We start from the raw sequence: 16,859 nt of genomic DNA on the forward strand, positions 1-16,859 counted from the left end.
TGTTGTACTTGCCGTAAAAATGACTGTGCGACATTAAAATAGTCGTAAAAATACACTTTGCCAGACAGGCTTTAAAAAATGACCCCCACTGTCTGTCTTACAGCAATCATTCATTTTGATGCCGCACAGTCTTTATATTCTGTACTAATTTCTCTCTCAGGGGATGGTAACTTTTCTTCAGCATTCAAGTCGGGCATGCTTGCAGAGATAGTCAAGTACAGGTTGCATGAAGGTTACACCCTATAGAATATTTACTTAATGAGAAATATTTCCCCTGAGCTCAAAGCCACGATCTGTATATAAGCAGAAGCTCCGTCCCTTGTACTCCACTCTGCCTTTAGCAGCTGCCTGGAGAAGCCGAGAAGCTCAAATCCCATCCAAACATGAGTGACCTGGAAACCGCAATCAATCTCATCATCGATGTCTTTGACAAATATTCCTCTACTGAGGGCAAAAAAGACACTTTATCCAAAGGGGAATTAAAGACTATGATGGAGAAGGAACTGCCTGGACTCATAAAGGTAAGATGATGCCTTACATACAGTAGAATTATACAGCTATCACCCATTATTTATATTATACTATAGAAGAAAATCGGGAAGCGCAAAAATAGCAATTTCATAGTAACAGAATCTCTCCTGGCGGCTGCAGGATAGAAGGGATGATGACTCAGGAAGGAACCCATCAACAGAATACAAATTGGAGTTTATAGCAGCATTGGAGCATTCTACAACCTCATGTATAGGGTTCAGTATAAGGGCCGTATTACGTTTAATCACTGTGCGCGATCTATTATAAGTTACCTAGAACCTGCTATATGCTGAAACTGTACCTCAGTGTCCAGCTGATGGAAATATAGCGCTTTGTAATAAAAATAAAAAATAAAAAATTTTGTAAATTTTTGAATTTTAAAGCTACAGTTTGGAACCTTCTGCCATATAGCACTTTTCCCGTCACTTTTTTTGCATCCCTTGAAGAGATCATCCAATGAATACTGTAAAAAAATTAAAATAGTACATAATCTAGTACAACCTCTTTATAATAAAGCTAGAACCAGTGCTGTACCACGTGGATCCAGAGATCTCCTGCTGTGTTCAATTTGCTTTTTTTCCCTTTGCTGGAAAGAAATGCAACATAGAAGCCGTTACGTTGTTGCAAAAACTACATGATTTTGATGCATTTTTTGCCTTATCAAAAATGCAGCACCACTGCAACGTATGGCAACACCTTCATAGTGCTCCCAACCAACCGATGAAAGAGCAAATGTTCATTTGTCAGCTGATTTGTACCTTTCATAGGAATAAAAGATGCACAATTATCAGCAGCACATCTCCCTGTGTAATCAGCCGCCAATAATCATTGGAAATTATGGGAAAAGAACAGTTGCGTTGTAATCAGTCTTTTCAAACAAGTGCTGATCATAGATGCCAACTGTCCTGAATTTGGCAGAACTGTCCCTGATATTTAGAGACTGTCCTGGCAAATTCCCACAGTCCCGGGATGAAAATGGGTGAGATTAATGAAAACTTTGTCCATAAGTGGGTGCTCCCAGGTGGGGGCGGTGTATTCCCGGGGGTGTGGCTTACATGTCCCGATATTACCAACAGAATGGTTGGTAAGTATGGCCGATTAATGTGTTTACAGACGATTGGCGCTCGTCCTGTCTGGGCAGTTTAAGAGGACCCTCAGTGCCACCAGGCAGTAGTGCTAATCACTAAGCCTCAGAGCTTTCTACTAAACTAGAACAGTTCTCATAGAACAAGGAAACATTTCCCAAACCCCTTTCTTTTGTAAAGTTTTAATATGTTCCCTTCTTGGGGATCAGTTTCTGTTTTTAGTGGAAAAAACAGAGCAGAGAACAAGCTGGTCAAAGGCTACTAAGAACTAAATCCTACAAAGGCAGCGTTCGTTTAGCAGCATTTCCTCAAAAATATATAGATTGCAACTTTGCTGTAGAATTTAAAAAAAATGTTTATAATGGTATATATCTTTCAAAGAGTTTTACCAGGCTCCTGATATTGATGACCTATTCTCAGGATAAGTTAATAATATTTGATGGGTGGGGGTCTGACACCCTGCATCTTCACCAATCAGTTATTGCCTGCAGCCTCAGGTGCTGGAACTAGCGCTTGAATGGAACAGGAAGTAGACAGCTCTGTTCAAAGTGTAGTGGCCATGTCGGGTTACTGCAACCCATCTCCCATGGAAGTGAATGGTAACTGAGCTGCAGTAACCCAGCACGACCACTACACTTTGAACAGAGCTGTCTGCTTCCTGCATAAACATTTTGGTCCATACTGGCAGTTAGTGATTGATGAACATCTGCCGGGATGGTTCGCGAATGCGATCAAATGTTCACGAACTGCAAGTTCGCGGTGGGTCCCATTCATTTTAATGGCAGGCGAACCTGAAACACCTTCAGCTCATATTTGCAGCCATGAAATAATTACTAGAAGTGCACAAATAGTCCCACAACATGGACAGTGACATACCAGATGCACAATACAAATCCACTATAATATGCTTTCTATGTTAGAAAGTGTATTATAAGTGTATTAAAACTCTCTGTACTGCACACCTATCAATAGTACACCTATACCAGTCCTTAAAAGGACTTTTGTGGACCTATTTGATAGCGTTTTTGTCCCTAACAGTCTGTCCCTGCTCCACACAGCAACCTCTCCCTACACTGACAAAACACTGAATGTAAAATGGTGGCCAGATCGGGTTTATTTATACTGTAAGGTAGGGGGTATGTCCACGTGCTGAAATGTTTCAATTGGCTGTACTGTACCACCTGATGGATGTGTCATGGGTCAAAGTTCTTCACAATGTAAAAGAATATGGCAGGCGCGAATATCGCCGCATGTTCGGGGAATCGCGAACGAGCAAAGTTCGACGCGAACCGACCGCCGGGCAAACCACAAGGCCATCTCTACTGGCAGTTATAGTTGTTCATATTGGTCATATATGTTCAATTAAACCGGGCAATGAACAAAATATTTTTCTGGGACATTTTCTGGAAAAAAATATGTTTTGTCCATGAATAATCTTCCTTTCAAAAGATCTTTCATCTAGGTATCAGACGAAAATTTCAAACATGGCTGACCTCTTTCAGATAATGATGGTCTCACATCGGTCAATTAAAACAATAGTTCGTTGTTAAATTTCACCAGATGATCATTTTGGTTGAAATTGTCAGTATATGGCTATCTTTGGAGTTTACTGCTGGTGGCATGTAGCGTAAGGGGAATTTTCTAAATTTCTAATTTTCTCCTTTTGAGGTCTTTGTTATGTAAATGTCCATGTTTATTGGTTCCTTCTTGGCTATTGTAATTGTACAAAGAAACGAGGAGCTTCTCTGATTCTAATTCATTTTCTATATTTTTTGGTCTAGAATGCGAAAAGTAAAGATGAGTGTGGCCAGCTTCTAAAGAACCTGGATGAAAATAGAGACAATGAAGTGGATTTTAAGGAATATATGATATTTGTTGGTGCGATCACCTGTATGGGGCATGAAAGATTTCAACAAACGTCTAAAAAATAATTATTTCAATCAATCTGCCTTTGACTAATAAAGTTCAGTATATTGTATTTGTTTCTTTCTTTTGTAGGGTTATGAACAGGTTGATATGGACATATATGATACATGGTGGTCTAGAATGGGTGTGGATTAAAGTGTATCTGTCACCATGGTCAACTCTACTAAACCTAGAATTGACTATTATTATTTATATGCAAATGAGATGCTTGGGGCACTGAGGGGTTGGCCTAGCCCCTCGGAGGACCATTTCTAATTCTCCCTCTCCCCATTGCCACACTCTCCCAGTAAGATTAAGAGGGCCAGTCACCCTCACCGGTTTAGTGCCTGGCCTCAAAATCTTGCGCATGCACTGAGAGCAGTACTGCCGGCGCTTTCACAGTAAAAATCTCAGAGCAGTTCAATTCTCAGAGTGGTCCCACTTGTAAATCTCACTGGGAGAGGGGGTTGAAAAAGGGGAGAGGCAGAGGTGAAGTGGTGCTCCGAGGGCCTCATTTGCAGATGAATAAAAATAATAATTTCCCTGCAGAGGTAATGCCAATTGCAACAAGATATGGCTCATTGTAGTCACCATGATCAACCCTACCAGGAAGTAAGCTGTTTATAGGGTTGATCACTTTAAAGGAGTTTTCTGGTCCTTTTATATTTATGGCCAATCTTCAGGATTAGGCATCAAGATCAGATTGGGGGGGGGACACACAAACCCTGCAACCCAACCAATCATCTATTTGTCATTTATCAGTCAGCACTGTTCACTGTGTGTAGTGGATGGAGCTATTTATTTAGCTATTGAATTTAATGGGATCAGAGCTGCATTAACCATCCCACAATGGACAGAGCTGTTGTTCTGGCGCTGGACCTACAGTACTGCAGAACCGCTGATCGGCTGGGATTCGGAGGTGACAGACCACCACCAATCAGATATTGATGGCCTATCCTGATAATTATCAATATTCCGGAAGGCCAAGGATAATTTAGTGGTTAACATTAAACATAGTTATATAATTATGTGGTTTAAAATGGTGAAGCCCAGGGCAAATTAGTTTACCAATGCATTTCATCTATAGTCCCAAAATTCTTTATATCCAAGCTGTGTTCCTGATATAAAGCCACAAAGTCATTGCTTACCTCCAGACAACCAGTTAAATGATAAAATTGTGTCTGCCAGTAGCTCACATTGCTACACAGACTACTCTATTCCTTATCCTTACAATGGCATTGTGTACCACTCATTGAATGCAAAAGTAGACCAGACCCCAAAATAAAAATACAACTAAATACAGACTCCAGACGAAACCCCTTAATTAAATACAGGGAGTGCAGAAATATTAGGCAAGTTGTATTTTTGAGGATTAATTTTATTATTGAACAACAACCATGTTCTCAATGAACCCAAAAAACTTAGTTTGTTTTTAGTTTTAGCTATTTTAGGGCGATATCTGTGTGTGCAGGTGACTATTACTGTGCATAATTATTAGGCAACTTAACAAAAAACAAATATATACCCATTTCAATTATTTATTTTTACCAGTGAAACCAATATAACATCTCAACATTCACAAATATACATTTCTGACATTCAAAAACAAAACAAAAACAAATCAGTGACCAATATAGCCACCTTTCTTTGCAAGGACACTCAAAAGCCTGCCATCCATGGATTCTGTCAGTGTTTTGATCTGTTCACCATCAACATTGCGTGCAGCAGCAACCACAGCCTCCCAGACACTGTTCAGAGAGGTGTACTGTTTTCCCTCCTTGTAAATCTCACATTTGATGATGGACCACAGGTTCTCAATGAGGTTCAGATCAGGTGAACAAGGAGGCCATGTCATTAGATTTTCTTCTTTTATACCCTTTCTTGCCAGCCACGCTGTGGAGTACTTGGACGCGTGTGATGGAGCATTGTCCTGCATGAAAATCATGTTTTTCTTGAAGGATGCAGACTTCTTCCTGTACCACTGCTTGAAGAAGGTGTCTTCCAGAAACTGGCAGTAGGACTGGGAGTTGAGCTTGACTCCATCCTCAACCCGAAAAGGCCCCACAAGCTCATCTTTGATGATACCAGCCCAAACCAGTACTCCACCTCCACCTTGCTGGCGTCTGAGTCGGACTGGAGCTCTCTGCCCTTTACCAATCCAGCCACGGGCCCATCCATCTGGCCCATCAAGACTCACTCTCATTTCATCAGTCCATAAAACCTTAGAAAAATCAGTCTTGAGATATTTCTTGGCCCAGTCTTGACGTTTCAGCTTGTGTGTCTTGTTCAGTGGTGGTCATCTTTCAGCCTTTCTTACCTTGGCCATGTCTCTGAGTATTGCACACCTTGTGCTTTTGGGCACTCCAGTGATGTTGCAGCTCTGAAATATGGCCAAACTGGTAGCAAGTGGCATCTTGGCAGCTGCACGCTTGACTTTTCTCAGTTCATGGGCAGTTATTTTGCGCCTTGGTTTTTCCACACGCTTCTTGCGACCCTGTTGACTATTTTGAATGAAACGCTTGATTGTTCGATGATCACGCTTCAGAAGCTTTGCAATTTTAAGAGTGCTGCATCCCTCTGCAAGATATCTCACTATTTTTGACTTTTCTGAGCCTGTCAAGTCCTTCTTTTGACCCATTTTGCCAAAGGAAAGGAAGTTGCCTAATAATTATGCACACCTAATATAGGGTGTTGATGTCATTAGACCACACCCCTTCTCATTACAGAGATGCACATCACCTAATATGCTTAATTGGTAGTAGGCTTTCGAGCCTATACAGCTTGGAGTAAGACAACATGCATAAAGAGGATGATGTGGTCAAAATGCTCATTTGCCTAATAATTCTGCACTCCCTGTACAGACCGCAGACCATATGAATCCCACAAAATTATATATAAAATACTAGCAGAAGGACTCGGCTTCGCACGGGTATATTTAATCTATTTCATTTTATGTTTCCGTGTGTCGTAAAAAGATAACAACAGTTTCCCCCATAACAGTGACCTCTACAGTACCTGCCCCTTTAAGATTGACCTCCACAGTGGTCACCCCTTTAACCACCTCAGCCCCCAGTGCTTAAACACCCTGAAAGACCAGGCCACTTTTTACACTTCTGACCTACACTACTTTCACCGTTTATTGCTCGGTCATGCAACTTACCACCCAAATGAATTTTACCTCCTTTTCTTCTCACTAATAGAGCTTTCATTTGGTGGTATTTCATTGCTGCTGACATTTTTACTTTTTTTGTTATTAATCGAAATTTAACGATTTTTTTTGCAAAAAAATGACATTTTTCACTTTCAGTTGTAAAATTTTGCAAAAAAAAACGACATCCATATAGAAATTTTGCTCTAAATTTATAGTTCTACATGTCTTTGATAAAAAAAAAATGTTTGGGTAAAAAAAAAATGGTTTGGGTAAAAGTTATAGCGTTTACAAACTATGGTACAAAAATGTGAATTTCCGCTTTTTGAAGCAGCTCTGACTTTCTGAGCACCTGTCACGTTTCCTGAGGTTCTACAATGGCCAGACAGTACAAACACCCCACAAATGACCCCATTTCTGAAAGTACACACCCTAAGGTATTCGCTGATGGGCATAGTGAGTTCATAGAACTTTTTATTTTTTGTCACAAGTTAGCGGAAAATGATGATTTTTTTTTTTTTTTTTTTTTTCCTTACAAAGTCTCATATTCCACTAACTTGTGACAAAAAATAAAAACTTCTATGAACTCACTATGCCCATCAGCGAATACCTTGGGGTCTCTTCTTTCCAAAATGAGGTCACTTGTGGGGTAGTTATACTGCCCTGGCATTCTAGGGGCCCAAATGTGTGGTAAGGAGTTTGAAATCAAATTCTGTAAAAAATGACCTGTGAAATCCGAAAGGTGCTCTTTGGAATATGGGCCCCTTTGCCCACCTAGGCTGCAAAAAAGTGTCACACATCTGGTATCTCCGTACTCAGGAGAAGGTGGGGAATGTGTTTTGGGGTGTCATTTTATATATACCCATGCTGGGTGAGAGAAATATCTTGGCAAAAGACAACTTTTTCCATTTTTTTATACAAAGTTGTCATTTGACCAAGATATTTATCTCACCCAGCATGGGTATATGTAAAAAGACACCCCAAAACACATTCCTCAACTTCTCCTGAGTACGGGGATACCAGATGTGTGACACTTTTTTGCAGCCTAGGTGGGCAAAGGGGCCCATATTCCAAAGAGCACCTTTCGGATTTCACTCCTCATTTTTTCCTGAATTTGATTTCAAACTCCTTACCACACATTTGGGCCCCTAGAATACCAGGGCAGTATAACTACCCCACAAGTGACCCCATTTTGGAAAGAAGACACCCCAAGGTATTCCGTGAGGGGCATGGCGAGTTCCTAGAATTTTTTATTTTTTGTCACAAGTTAGTGGAAAATGATGATTTTTATTTTTTATTTTTTTTTTCATACAAAGTCTCATATTCCACAAACTTGTGACAAAAAATAAAAACTTCCATGAACTCACTATGCCCATCAGCGAATACCTTGGGGTCTCTTCTTTCCAAAATGGGGTCACTTGTGGGGTAGTTATACTGCCCTGGCATTCTAGGGGCCCAAATGTGTGGTAAGTAGGTAAATGACCTGTGAAATCCGAAAGGTGCTCTTTGGAATGTGGGCCCCTTTGCCCACCTAGGCTGCAAAAAAGTGTCACACATCTGGTATCTCTGTATTCAGGAGAAGTTGAGGAATGTGTTTTGGGGTGTCTTTTTACATATACCCATGCTGGGTGAGATAAATATCTTGGTCAAATGCCAACTTTGTATAAAAAAATGGGAAAAGTTGTCTTTTGCCAAGATATTTCTCTCACCCAGCATGGGTATATGTAAAATGACACCCCAAAACACATTCCCCAACTTCTCCCGATTACGGAGATACCAGATGTGTGACACTTTTTTGCAGCCGAGGTGGGCAAAGGGGCCCATATTCAAAAGAGCACCTTTCGGATTTCACAGGTCATTTTTTACAGAATTTGATTTCAAACTCCTTACCACACATTTGGGCCCCTAGAATGCCAGGGCAGTATAACTACCCCACAAGTGACCCCATTTTGGAAAGAAGAGACCCCAAGGTATTCGCTGATGGGCAAAGTGAGTTCATGGAAGTTTTTATTTTTTGTCACAAGTTAGTGGAATATGAGACTTTGTATGAAAAAAAAAAAAAAAAAAAAAATAAGCATTTTCCACTAACTTGTGACAAAAAATAAAAAATTCTAGGAACTCGCCATGCCCCTCACGGAATACCTTGGGGTGTCTTCTTTCCAAAATGGGGTCACTTGTGGGGTAGTTATACTGCCCTGGCATTTTCCAGGGGCCCTAATGTGTGGTAAGTAGGTAAATGACCTGTGAAATCCTAAAGGTGCTCTTTGGAATATGGGCCCCTTTGCCCACCTAGGCTGCAAAAAAGTGTCACACATGTGGTATCGCCGTATTCAGGAGAAGTTGGGGAATGTGTTTTGGGGTGTCATTTTACATATACCCATGCTGGGTGAGAGAAATATCTTGGCAAAAGACAACTTTTCCCATTTTTTTATACAAAGTTGGCATTTGACCAAGATATTTCTCTCACCCAGCATGGGTATATGTAAAATGACACCCCAAAACACATTCCCCAACTTCTCCTGAGTACGGCGATACCAGATGTGTGACACTTTTTTGCAGCCTAGATGCGCAAAGGTGCCCAAATTCCTTTTAGGAGGGCATTTTTAGACATTTGGATACCAGACTTCTTCTCACGCTTTGGGGCCCCTAGAATGCCAGGGCAGTATAAATACCCCACATGTGACCCCATTTTGGAAAGAAGACACCCCAAGGTATTCAATGAGGGGCATGGCGAGTTCATAGAAATTTTTTTTTTTTGGCACAAGTTAGCGGAAATTGATATTTTTAATTTTTTTCTCACAAAGTCTCCCGTTCCGCTAACTTGGGACAAAAATTTCAATCTTTCATGGACTCAATATGCCCCTCACGGAATACCTGGGGGTGTCTTCTTTCCGAAATGGGGTCACATGTGGGGTATTTATACTGCCCTGGCATTCTAGGGGCCCTAAAGCGTGAGAAGAAGTCTGGAATATAAATGTCTAAAAAATTTTACGCATTTGGATTCCGTGAGGGGTATGGTGAGTTCATGTGAGATTTTATTTTTTGACACAAGTTAGTGGAATATGAGACTTTGTAAGAAAAAAAAAAAAAAATTCTGCTAACTTGGGCCAAAAAAATATCTGAATGGAGCCTTACAGAGGGGTGCTAAATGACAGGGGGGTGATAAATGACAGGGGGGTGATCAATGACAGGGGGGTGATCAATGACAGGGGGGTGATCAGGGAGTCTATATGGGGTGATAACCACAGTCATTGATCACGCCCCTGTAAGGCTTCATTCAGACGTCCGGATGCGTTTTGCGGATCCGATCCATCTATCAGTGCATCCGTAAAAATCATGCGGACATCTGAATGGAGCTTTACAGGGGGGTAATCAATGACAGGGGGGTGATCAATGACAGGGGGGTGATCAGGGAGTCTATATGGGGTGATCACCACAGTCATTGATCATGCCCCTGTAAGGCTTCATTCAGACGTCCGGATGCGTTTTGCGGATCCGATCCATCTATCAGTGCATCCGTAAAAATCATGCGGACATCTGAATGGAGCTTTACAGGGGGGTAATCAATGACAGGGGGGTGATCAATGACAGGGGGGTGATCAGGGAGTCTATATGGGGTGATCACCACAGTCATTGATCATGCCCTTGTAAGGCTTCATTCAGACGTCCGGATGCGTTTTGCGGATCGGATCCATCTATCAGTGCATCCGTAAAAATCATGCGGACATCTGAATGGAGCTTTACAGGGGGGTAATCAATGACAGGGGGGTGATCACCACAGTCATTGATCATGCCCCTGTAAGGCTTCATTCAGACGACCGGATGCGTTTTGCGGATCCGATCCATGTATCAGTGCATCCGTAAAAATCATGCGGACATCTGAATGGAGCTTTACAGGGGGGTGATCAGGGAGTCTATATGGGGTGATCACCACAGTCATTGATCATGCCCCTGTAAGGCTTCATTCAGACGTCCGGATGCGTTTTGCGGATCGGATCCATCTATCAGTGCATCCGTAAAAATCATGCGGACATCTGAATGGAGCTTTACAGGGGGGTAATCAATGACAGGGGGGTGATCAGGGAGTCTATATGGGGTGATCACCACAGTCATTGATCATGCCCCTGTAAGGCTTCATTCAGACGTCCGGATGCGTTTTGCGGATCCGATCCATCTATCAGTGCATCCGTAAAAATCATGCGGACATCTGAATGGAGCTTTACAGGGGGGTAATCAATGACAGGGGGGTGATCACCACAGTCATTGATCATGCCCCTGTAAGGCTTCATTCAGACGACCGGATGCGTTTTGCGGATCCGATCCATGTATCAGTGCATCCGTAAAAATCATGCGGACATCTGAATGGAGCTTTACAGGGGGGTAATCAATGACAGGGGGGTAATCAATGACAGGGGGGTGATCAGGGAGTCTATATGGGGTGATCACCACAGTCATTGATCATGCCCCTGTAAGGCTTCATTCAGACGTCCGGATGCGTTTTGCGGATCCGATCCATCTATCAGTGGATCCGTAAAAATCATGCGGACGTCTGAATGGAGCTTTACAGGGGGTTGATCAATGACAGGGGGGTAATCAATGACAGGGGGGTGATCAGGGAGTCTATATGGGGTGATCAGGGGTGATTAGGGGTGATCAGGGGCTAATAAGGGGTTAATAAGTGATGGGGGGGGGTGTAGTGTAGTGTAGTGGTGCTTGGTGCTACTTTACTGAGCTACCTGTGTCCTCTGGTGGTCGATCCAAACAAAGGGGACCACCAGAGGACCAGGTAGCAGGTATATTAGACGCTGTTATCAAAACAGCGTCTAATATACCTGTTAGGGGTTAAAAAAAACACATCTCCAGCCTGCCAGCGAACGATCGCCGCTGGCAGGCTGGAGATCAACTCTCTTACCTTCCGTTCCTGTGAGCGCGCGCGCCTGTGTGCGCGCGTTCACAGGAAATCTCGCGTCTCGCGAGATGTTGCGTATATGCGTGACTGTGCGCAGCGCTGCCACCTCCGGAACGCGATCCTGCGTTAGGCGGTCCGGAGGTGGTTAATATTGACCTTCACAGTGCCTGGCCCTTTAACAGTGACCTTCACAGTGACCGCATCTTTAACAGTGAACTCCATAGTGCCCGCCCCTTTAACATTGACTTCCACAGTGCCCGCCCCTTCAACATTGACTACCCCTTTAACAGTGACCTTCATAGTGGCCGCCCCTTCAACAGTGACTTCCACAGTGCTCACCCCTTTAACCACTACCTCCACATTGCCTGTCCCTTTAATAGTGACCGTCCTTTAAACACTGAATTCCACAGTGACTGCCCCTTTAATAGTGACCTCCACAGTACCCTGCTGCCTTAACAGTGACCTCCACAGCAGTTGCCTCTTTAATAGTGGCCCCTGCCCCCTTCACAGTGACCTCCACAGTGTCCACCCCTTTAACAGTGACCTCCACAGCAGTTGCCTCTTTAATAGTGGCCCCAGCCCCCTTCACAGTGACCTCCACAGTGTCCACCCCTTTAACAGTGACCTCCACAGCGGCCTGCCCCCTTAACAGTAACATCCACAGTGAACGCCTCTTTAACAGTGACCTCCACAGTGCCCGCACCTTTACCAGTGACTTCCACCGTGCCCGCACCTTTAACAGTGACCTCCACAGCACTCTGCCCCTTTAATGCTAGGGCTACATGACGACATATGTAGCGCAACATTTTGTCTCAACAATTTTTATAATGATAGGCTATGATGTCGCACTGCGACATGTGACATGCTGCGACTGCTACACGACAGTTGCAAAAAATCCATCCAAGATGGATTTTTCTACAACTGTCGCTTCGCAGTCGCAGCATGTCACTTGTCACAGTGCGACATCATAGCCTATCATTATAAAAATTGTTGCGTGACATTGGTGCGACATCAATGTCGCGCGACACATGTAGCAGTGTAATTGTGCCCTATGTGTCGTGTGACACATGTCGTCGTGTAGCCCTAGCCTAAAGCTGACCTATAAAGAAAAATGGCTGGGTTGTTATGGAAACCTGGAGTAAAACTTTGTGTATGTGGAGACTAATCCACAGTGCCCACCCCTTTAAAAGTGACTTCCACAGCGGCCTTCCCTTTAATAGTGGCCCCTGCCCCATTAACAGTGACCTCCACAGCAGCTGTCCCTTTAATTGTGGCCCCTGCCAACTTAACAGTGTCCTTCACAGCACCCTGCCCGTTTAATAGTGGCCCCTGCCCCCTTAAAGGCTAGGGCTACATGACAACATGTGTCGCATGGCATTTTGCCGTGCCAATATCGCACAACAATTTTTATGATAGGCTATGGTGTCGCACTGCGACATGTGACATGCTGCGACTGCGACACGACAGTCGCAAAAAATCCATCCAAGATGGATGCATGTAGCAGTGTAGTTGTGCCCTATGTGTCGTGCATCCCTAAAGCTGACCTACAGCAGTGAAGAAAAATGGCTGGGTTGTTATGGAAACCTGGAATAAAACTGTGTGTATGTGGAGACTAAGAGCCTGCGAGCTTCTATTGGCTGATAAGAGACATGTGACCATGTGTATGGCAGTTGGGATATGAAGAGAAAGACTTGCAGACTTGTATTGGAACGGTACGTCCTAGACAGCTGTGACCCCCATAAGATTTCTTTCCAGGTAGCAAGGGATGTGTATACCAAGTTTCGCTAAAAATCGATGGTTGCGTTTTTGAGTGATCGCGAAACATACATACATACACACATATATACGTTCTTTTTTATATATATAGACTAGTAGAAGGACCTGGCTTCGCACAGGTATATTTTTTATCTATTTCATTTAATGTTTGTGTATGTCGTTAAATAATATCAACAGTATCCACAATAACAGTGACATCTACAGCACCCCGCCCCTTCAACAGTGACCTCCACAGTGGCCTGTCCCCTTAACAATAACATCCACAGCGCCCTGCCTTTTAACAGTGACCTCCACAGCGGCAGCCCGTTTATTAGTGACCTCCACAGTACCCCGTCTCGTTAACAGTGATTTCCACAATAATCCGCTCTCTTAACAGTGACCTCCACAGAGCTCTGTTCCCTTAAAATGTGACCTCCACAACAGCCCGCTCCCTTAACAGTGACCTATACAGCACCCTGCCCCACCATAGCGGGCCGCCCCATTAACTGTGACCTTTATAGTTTACTTTCCCCTTAACAGAGACCTCCACCATGTCCGCCACTTTAACAGTGACCTTCACAGCATCCCGCCCCCTTATCAGTGACCTCCACAGCAGCCTGCCCCTTTAACAGAAACCTGGACAGCATCCCGCCCCTTAACAGTGACCTCCACAGCAGCCCACCCCTTTAACAGTGACCTACACAGCGGCCACCCCTTTATTAGTGACCTCCACAGTACCCTATTTCCTTAACAGTGATTACCACAACACCCTGTCCCCTTAACAGTGACCTCTACAGCACCCCGCCCCTTAACACTGACCTCCATAGCGGACCGTCCCCTTAACTGTGACCTCCACAGCAGCCTGCCCCTAGGGTGGCCAGAGGTCCGGTTTTAGGCAGGATAGTCCAGCTTTTAGACTCCTTGTCCTCCGTTCGGCACAGGACCTGGACGGACACAGGGATGTTCTTTTTAACAGCTCACTCTCAGACAGCAGTACTGTGCTGTGTGAGCGTGAGCTGCAGGGAGAAAGTCACCCTCCCTCCCACCCCTAAAGCTGACAGAAGTTGATTTTTACCTTAATTTGTTCAAACCCCGTCGGCTGCGGAGTGGGAGGGGGCGTGGCTTAGTGGGTCCTGGGGGCGGGGTTTTTAAGTCTGTATTTTGAGGGTGGCTTGAATGGCCACCCTATATGCCCCTGAACTGATACCTCCACAGCACTCTGCTCCCTTAACAGTATCATCCACAGCGCCCTGCCCCTTCAAAGCTGACCTGCAGCAGTAAAGAAAAATGTCTAGGTTGTTATGAAAACTTGGTGTAAAACTGTGTGTATGTGGAGACTAAGGGCCTGTGAGCTTCTATTGGCTGTTAAGGGTCATGTGACCAGGCTTCTATTGGCTAATGCATTTTTTGGGAATATCTCACATAGAGATGTCCTTTTGAAGAGCTCACTCTCAGACAGCAGTACTGTGCTGTCTGAGCATGAGCTTTAGGGAGAAAGTCACACTCCCTCCCACCCCTGCAGCTGACAGAAGTTGATTTTTACCTTAATTTGTACAAACCCCGTCGGCTGCGGAGTGGGAGGGGGCGTGGCTTAGTGGGTCCTGGGGGCGGGGGTTTTAAATCTGTATTTTGAGAGTGGCTTGAATGGCCACCCTACATGCCCCTGAACTGAGACCTCCACAGCACTCTGCTCCCTTAACAGTATCATCCACAGCGCCCTACTCCTTCAAAGCTGACCTGCAGCAGTGAAGAAAAATGTCTAGGTTGTTATGAAAACTTGGTGTAAAACTGTGTGTATGTGGAGACTAAGGGCCTGCGAGCTTCTATTGGCTGTTAAGGGTCATGTGACCAGGCTTCTATTGGCTAATGCATTTTTTGGGAATATCTCACATAGAGATGTCCTTTTGAAGAGCTCACTCTCAGACAGCAGCACTGTGCTGTCTGAGCATGAGCTTTAGGGAGAAAGTCACCCTCCCTCCCACCCCTGCAGCTGACAGAAGTTGATTTTTACCTTCATTTTTTCATTGAATCGATGGTTGCGTTTTTAAAGGGGTTGTCCGGGTTCAGAGCTGAACCTAGACATACCCTTATTTTCACCCAGGCAGCCCCCCCTGAGGCTAGCATCGGAGCATCTCATGCTCCGATACGCTCCCTTGCCCTGCGCTAGATCGCGCATGGCACGGGCTCTTTTGTTTTCAATAACACACTGCCGGGCGAAAACTTATGCCCAGCAGTGTGTTCGGTGACGTCACCGGCTCTGATGGGCGGGCTTTAGGTCTGCCCTAGCCGTTTTACTGGCTAGGGCAGTGCTAAATCCCGCCCATCAGTGCCGGTGACGTCACGGGGTGCCTGGCAGCCCCATGGAGAGCCCCGGTACGTCACCGGATTTCCAAAAAATGCCTTTGCCCTGCGTGATTTAGCGCAGGGCAAAGAAGAGCATCGGAGCATGATCTGCTCCAATGCTTCTGTCAGGGGGGCTGCCTTGGTGAAAATTAAGGGATGTCCGGCTCACCCCAAACCATCTCGATTGGGTTCAGGTCTGGTGACTGTGGAGGCCAGGTCATCTGGCGCAGCACCCCATCACTCTCCTTCATGGTCAAATAGCCCTTACTTTCAAAGTTTTCCCTATTTTTCGGCTGACTGACTGACCTTCATTTCTTAAAGTAATGATGGCCACTCGTTTTTCTTTACTAAGCTGCTTTTTTCTTGCCATAATACAAATTCTAACAGTCTATTCAGTAGGACTATCAGCTGTGTATCCACCTGACTTTTCCTCAACGCAACTGATGGTCCCAACCCCATTTATAAGGCAAGAAATCCCACTTATTAAACCTGACAGGGCACACCTGTGAAGTGAAAACCATTTCAGGGGACTACCTCTTGAAGCTCATCAAGAGAATGCCAAGAGTGTGCAAAGCAGTAATCAAAGCAAAAGGTGGCTACTTTGAAGAACCTAGAATATGACATATTTTCAGTTGTTTCACACTTATTTGTTATGCATATAATTCCACATGTGTTAATTCATAGTTTTGATGCCTTCATAGTCATGAAAATAAAGACAACTCTTTGAATGAGGTGTGTCCAAACTTTTGGTCTGTACTGTACATACATACATACATACATACACACATACATACATACATACATACATACACACATACAAACACACATACTTCCTTCTTTATATATGTAGATTACACACAGAGTGATCAATTTCAAGCACTTATTTCTTTTAATGTGGATGATTATGGCTTACAGCTAATGAAAACTCAAAAGTCAAGCAGAGTGCTGTATCCAAGCATATTAACCTCCTAAGGGCTCATGCACACGAACATATTCTGTTTCCGTGTCCGTTCCATTTTTTTTTTTTGCGGACTGTATGCAGAACCATTCACTTTAATGGGTCCGCAAAAAAAAGTAAGTTACTCAGTGTGCATTTAGTTTACGTATGTCCGTATTTCCGTTCCGCAAAAAGATAGAACATGTCCTGTTATTGTCCGCATTACGGACAAGGATTGTACTGAGA

At 44.0% G+C, this 16,859-nt stretch overlaps 1 protein-coding gene across 1 annotated transcript; it reads left to right on the forward strand.

Annotated features, from left to right (window-relative positions):
- Positions 1–280: 280 nt before the first annotated feature.
- LOC120990363 (protein S100-P-like) lies at positions 281–3,600 on the forward strand. The gene is made up of 2 exons (XM_040419119.1): positions 281–521; positions 3,398–3,600. Exons 1-2 carry the CDS (start codon positions 384–386, stop codon positions 3,545–3,547), a joined length of 288 nt encoding a protein of 95 aa, XP_040275053.1. The 5' UTR covers positions 281–383; the 3' UTR covers positions 3,548–3,600.
- Positions 3,601–16,859: the final 13,259 nt, after the last annotated feature.

This window comes from Bufo bufo, chromosome 2, assembly GCF_905171765.1.
Source record: "Bufo bufo chromosome 2, aBufBuf1.1, whole genome shotgun sequence".
In the NCBI taxonomy this organism is placed as follows: Eukaryota; Metazoa; Chordata; class Amphibia; order Anura; family Bufonidae; genus Bufo; species Bufo bufo.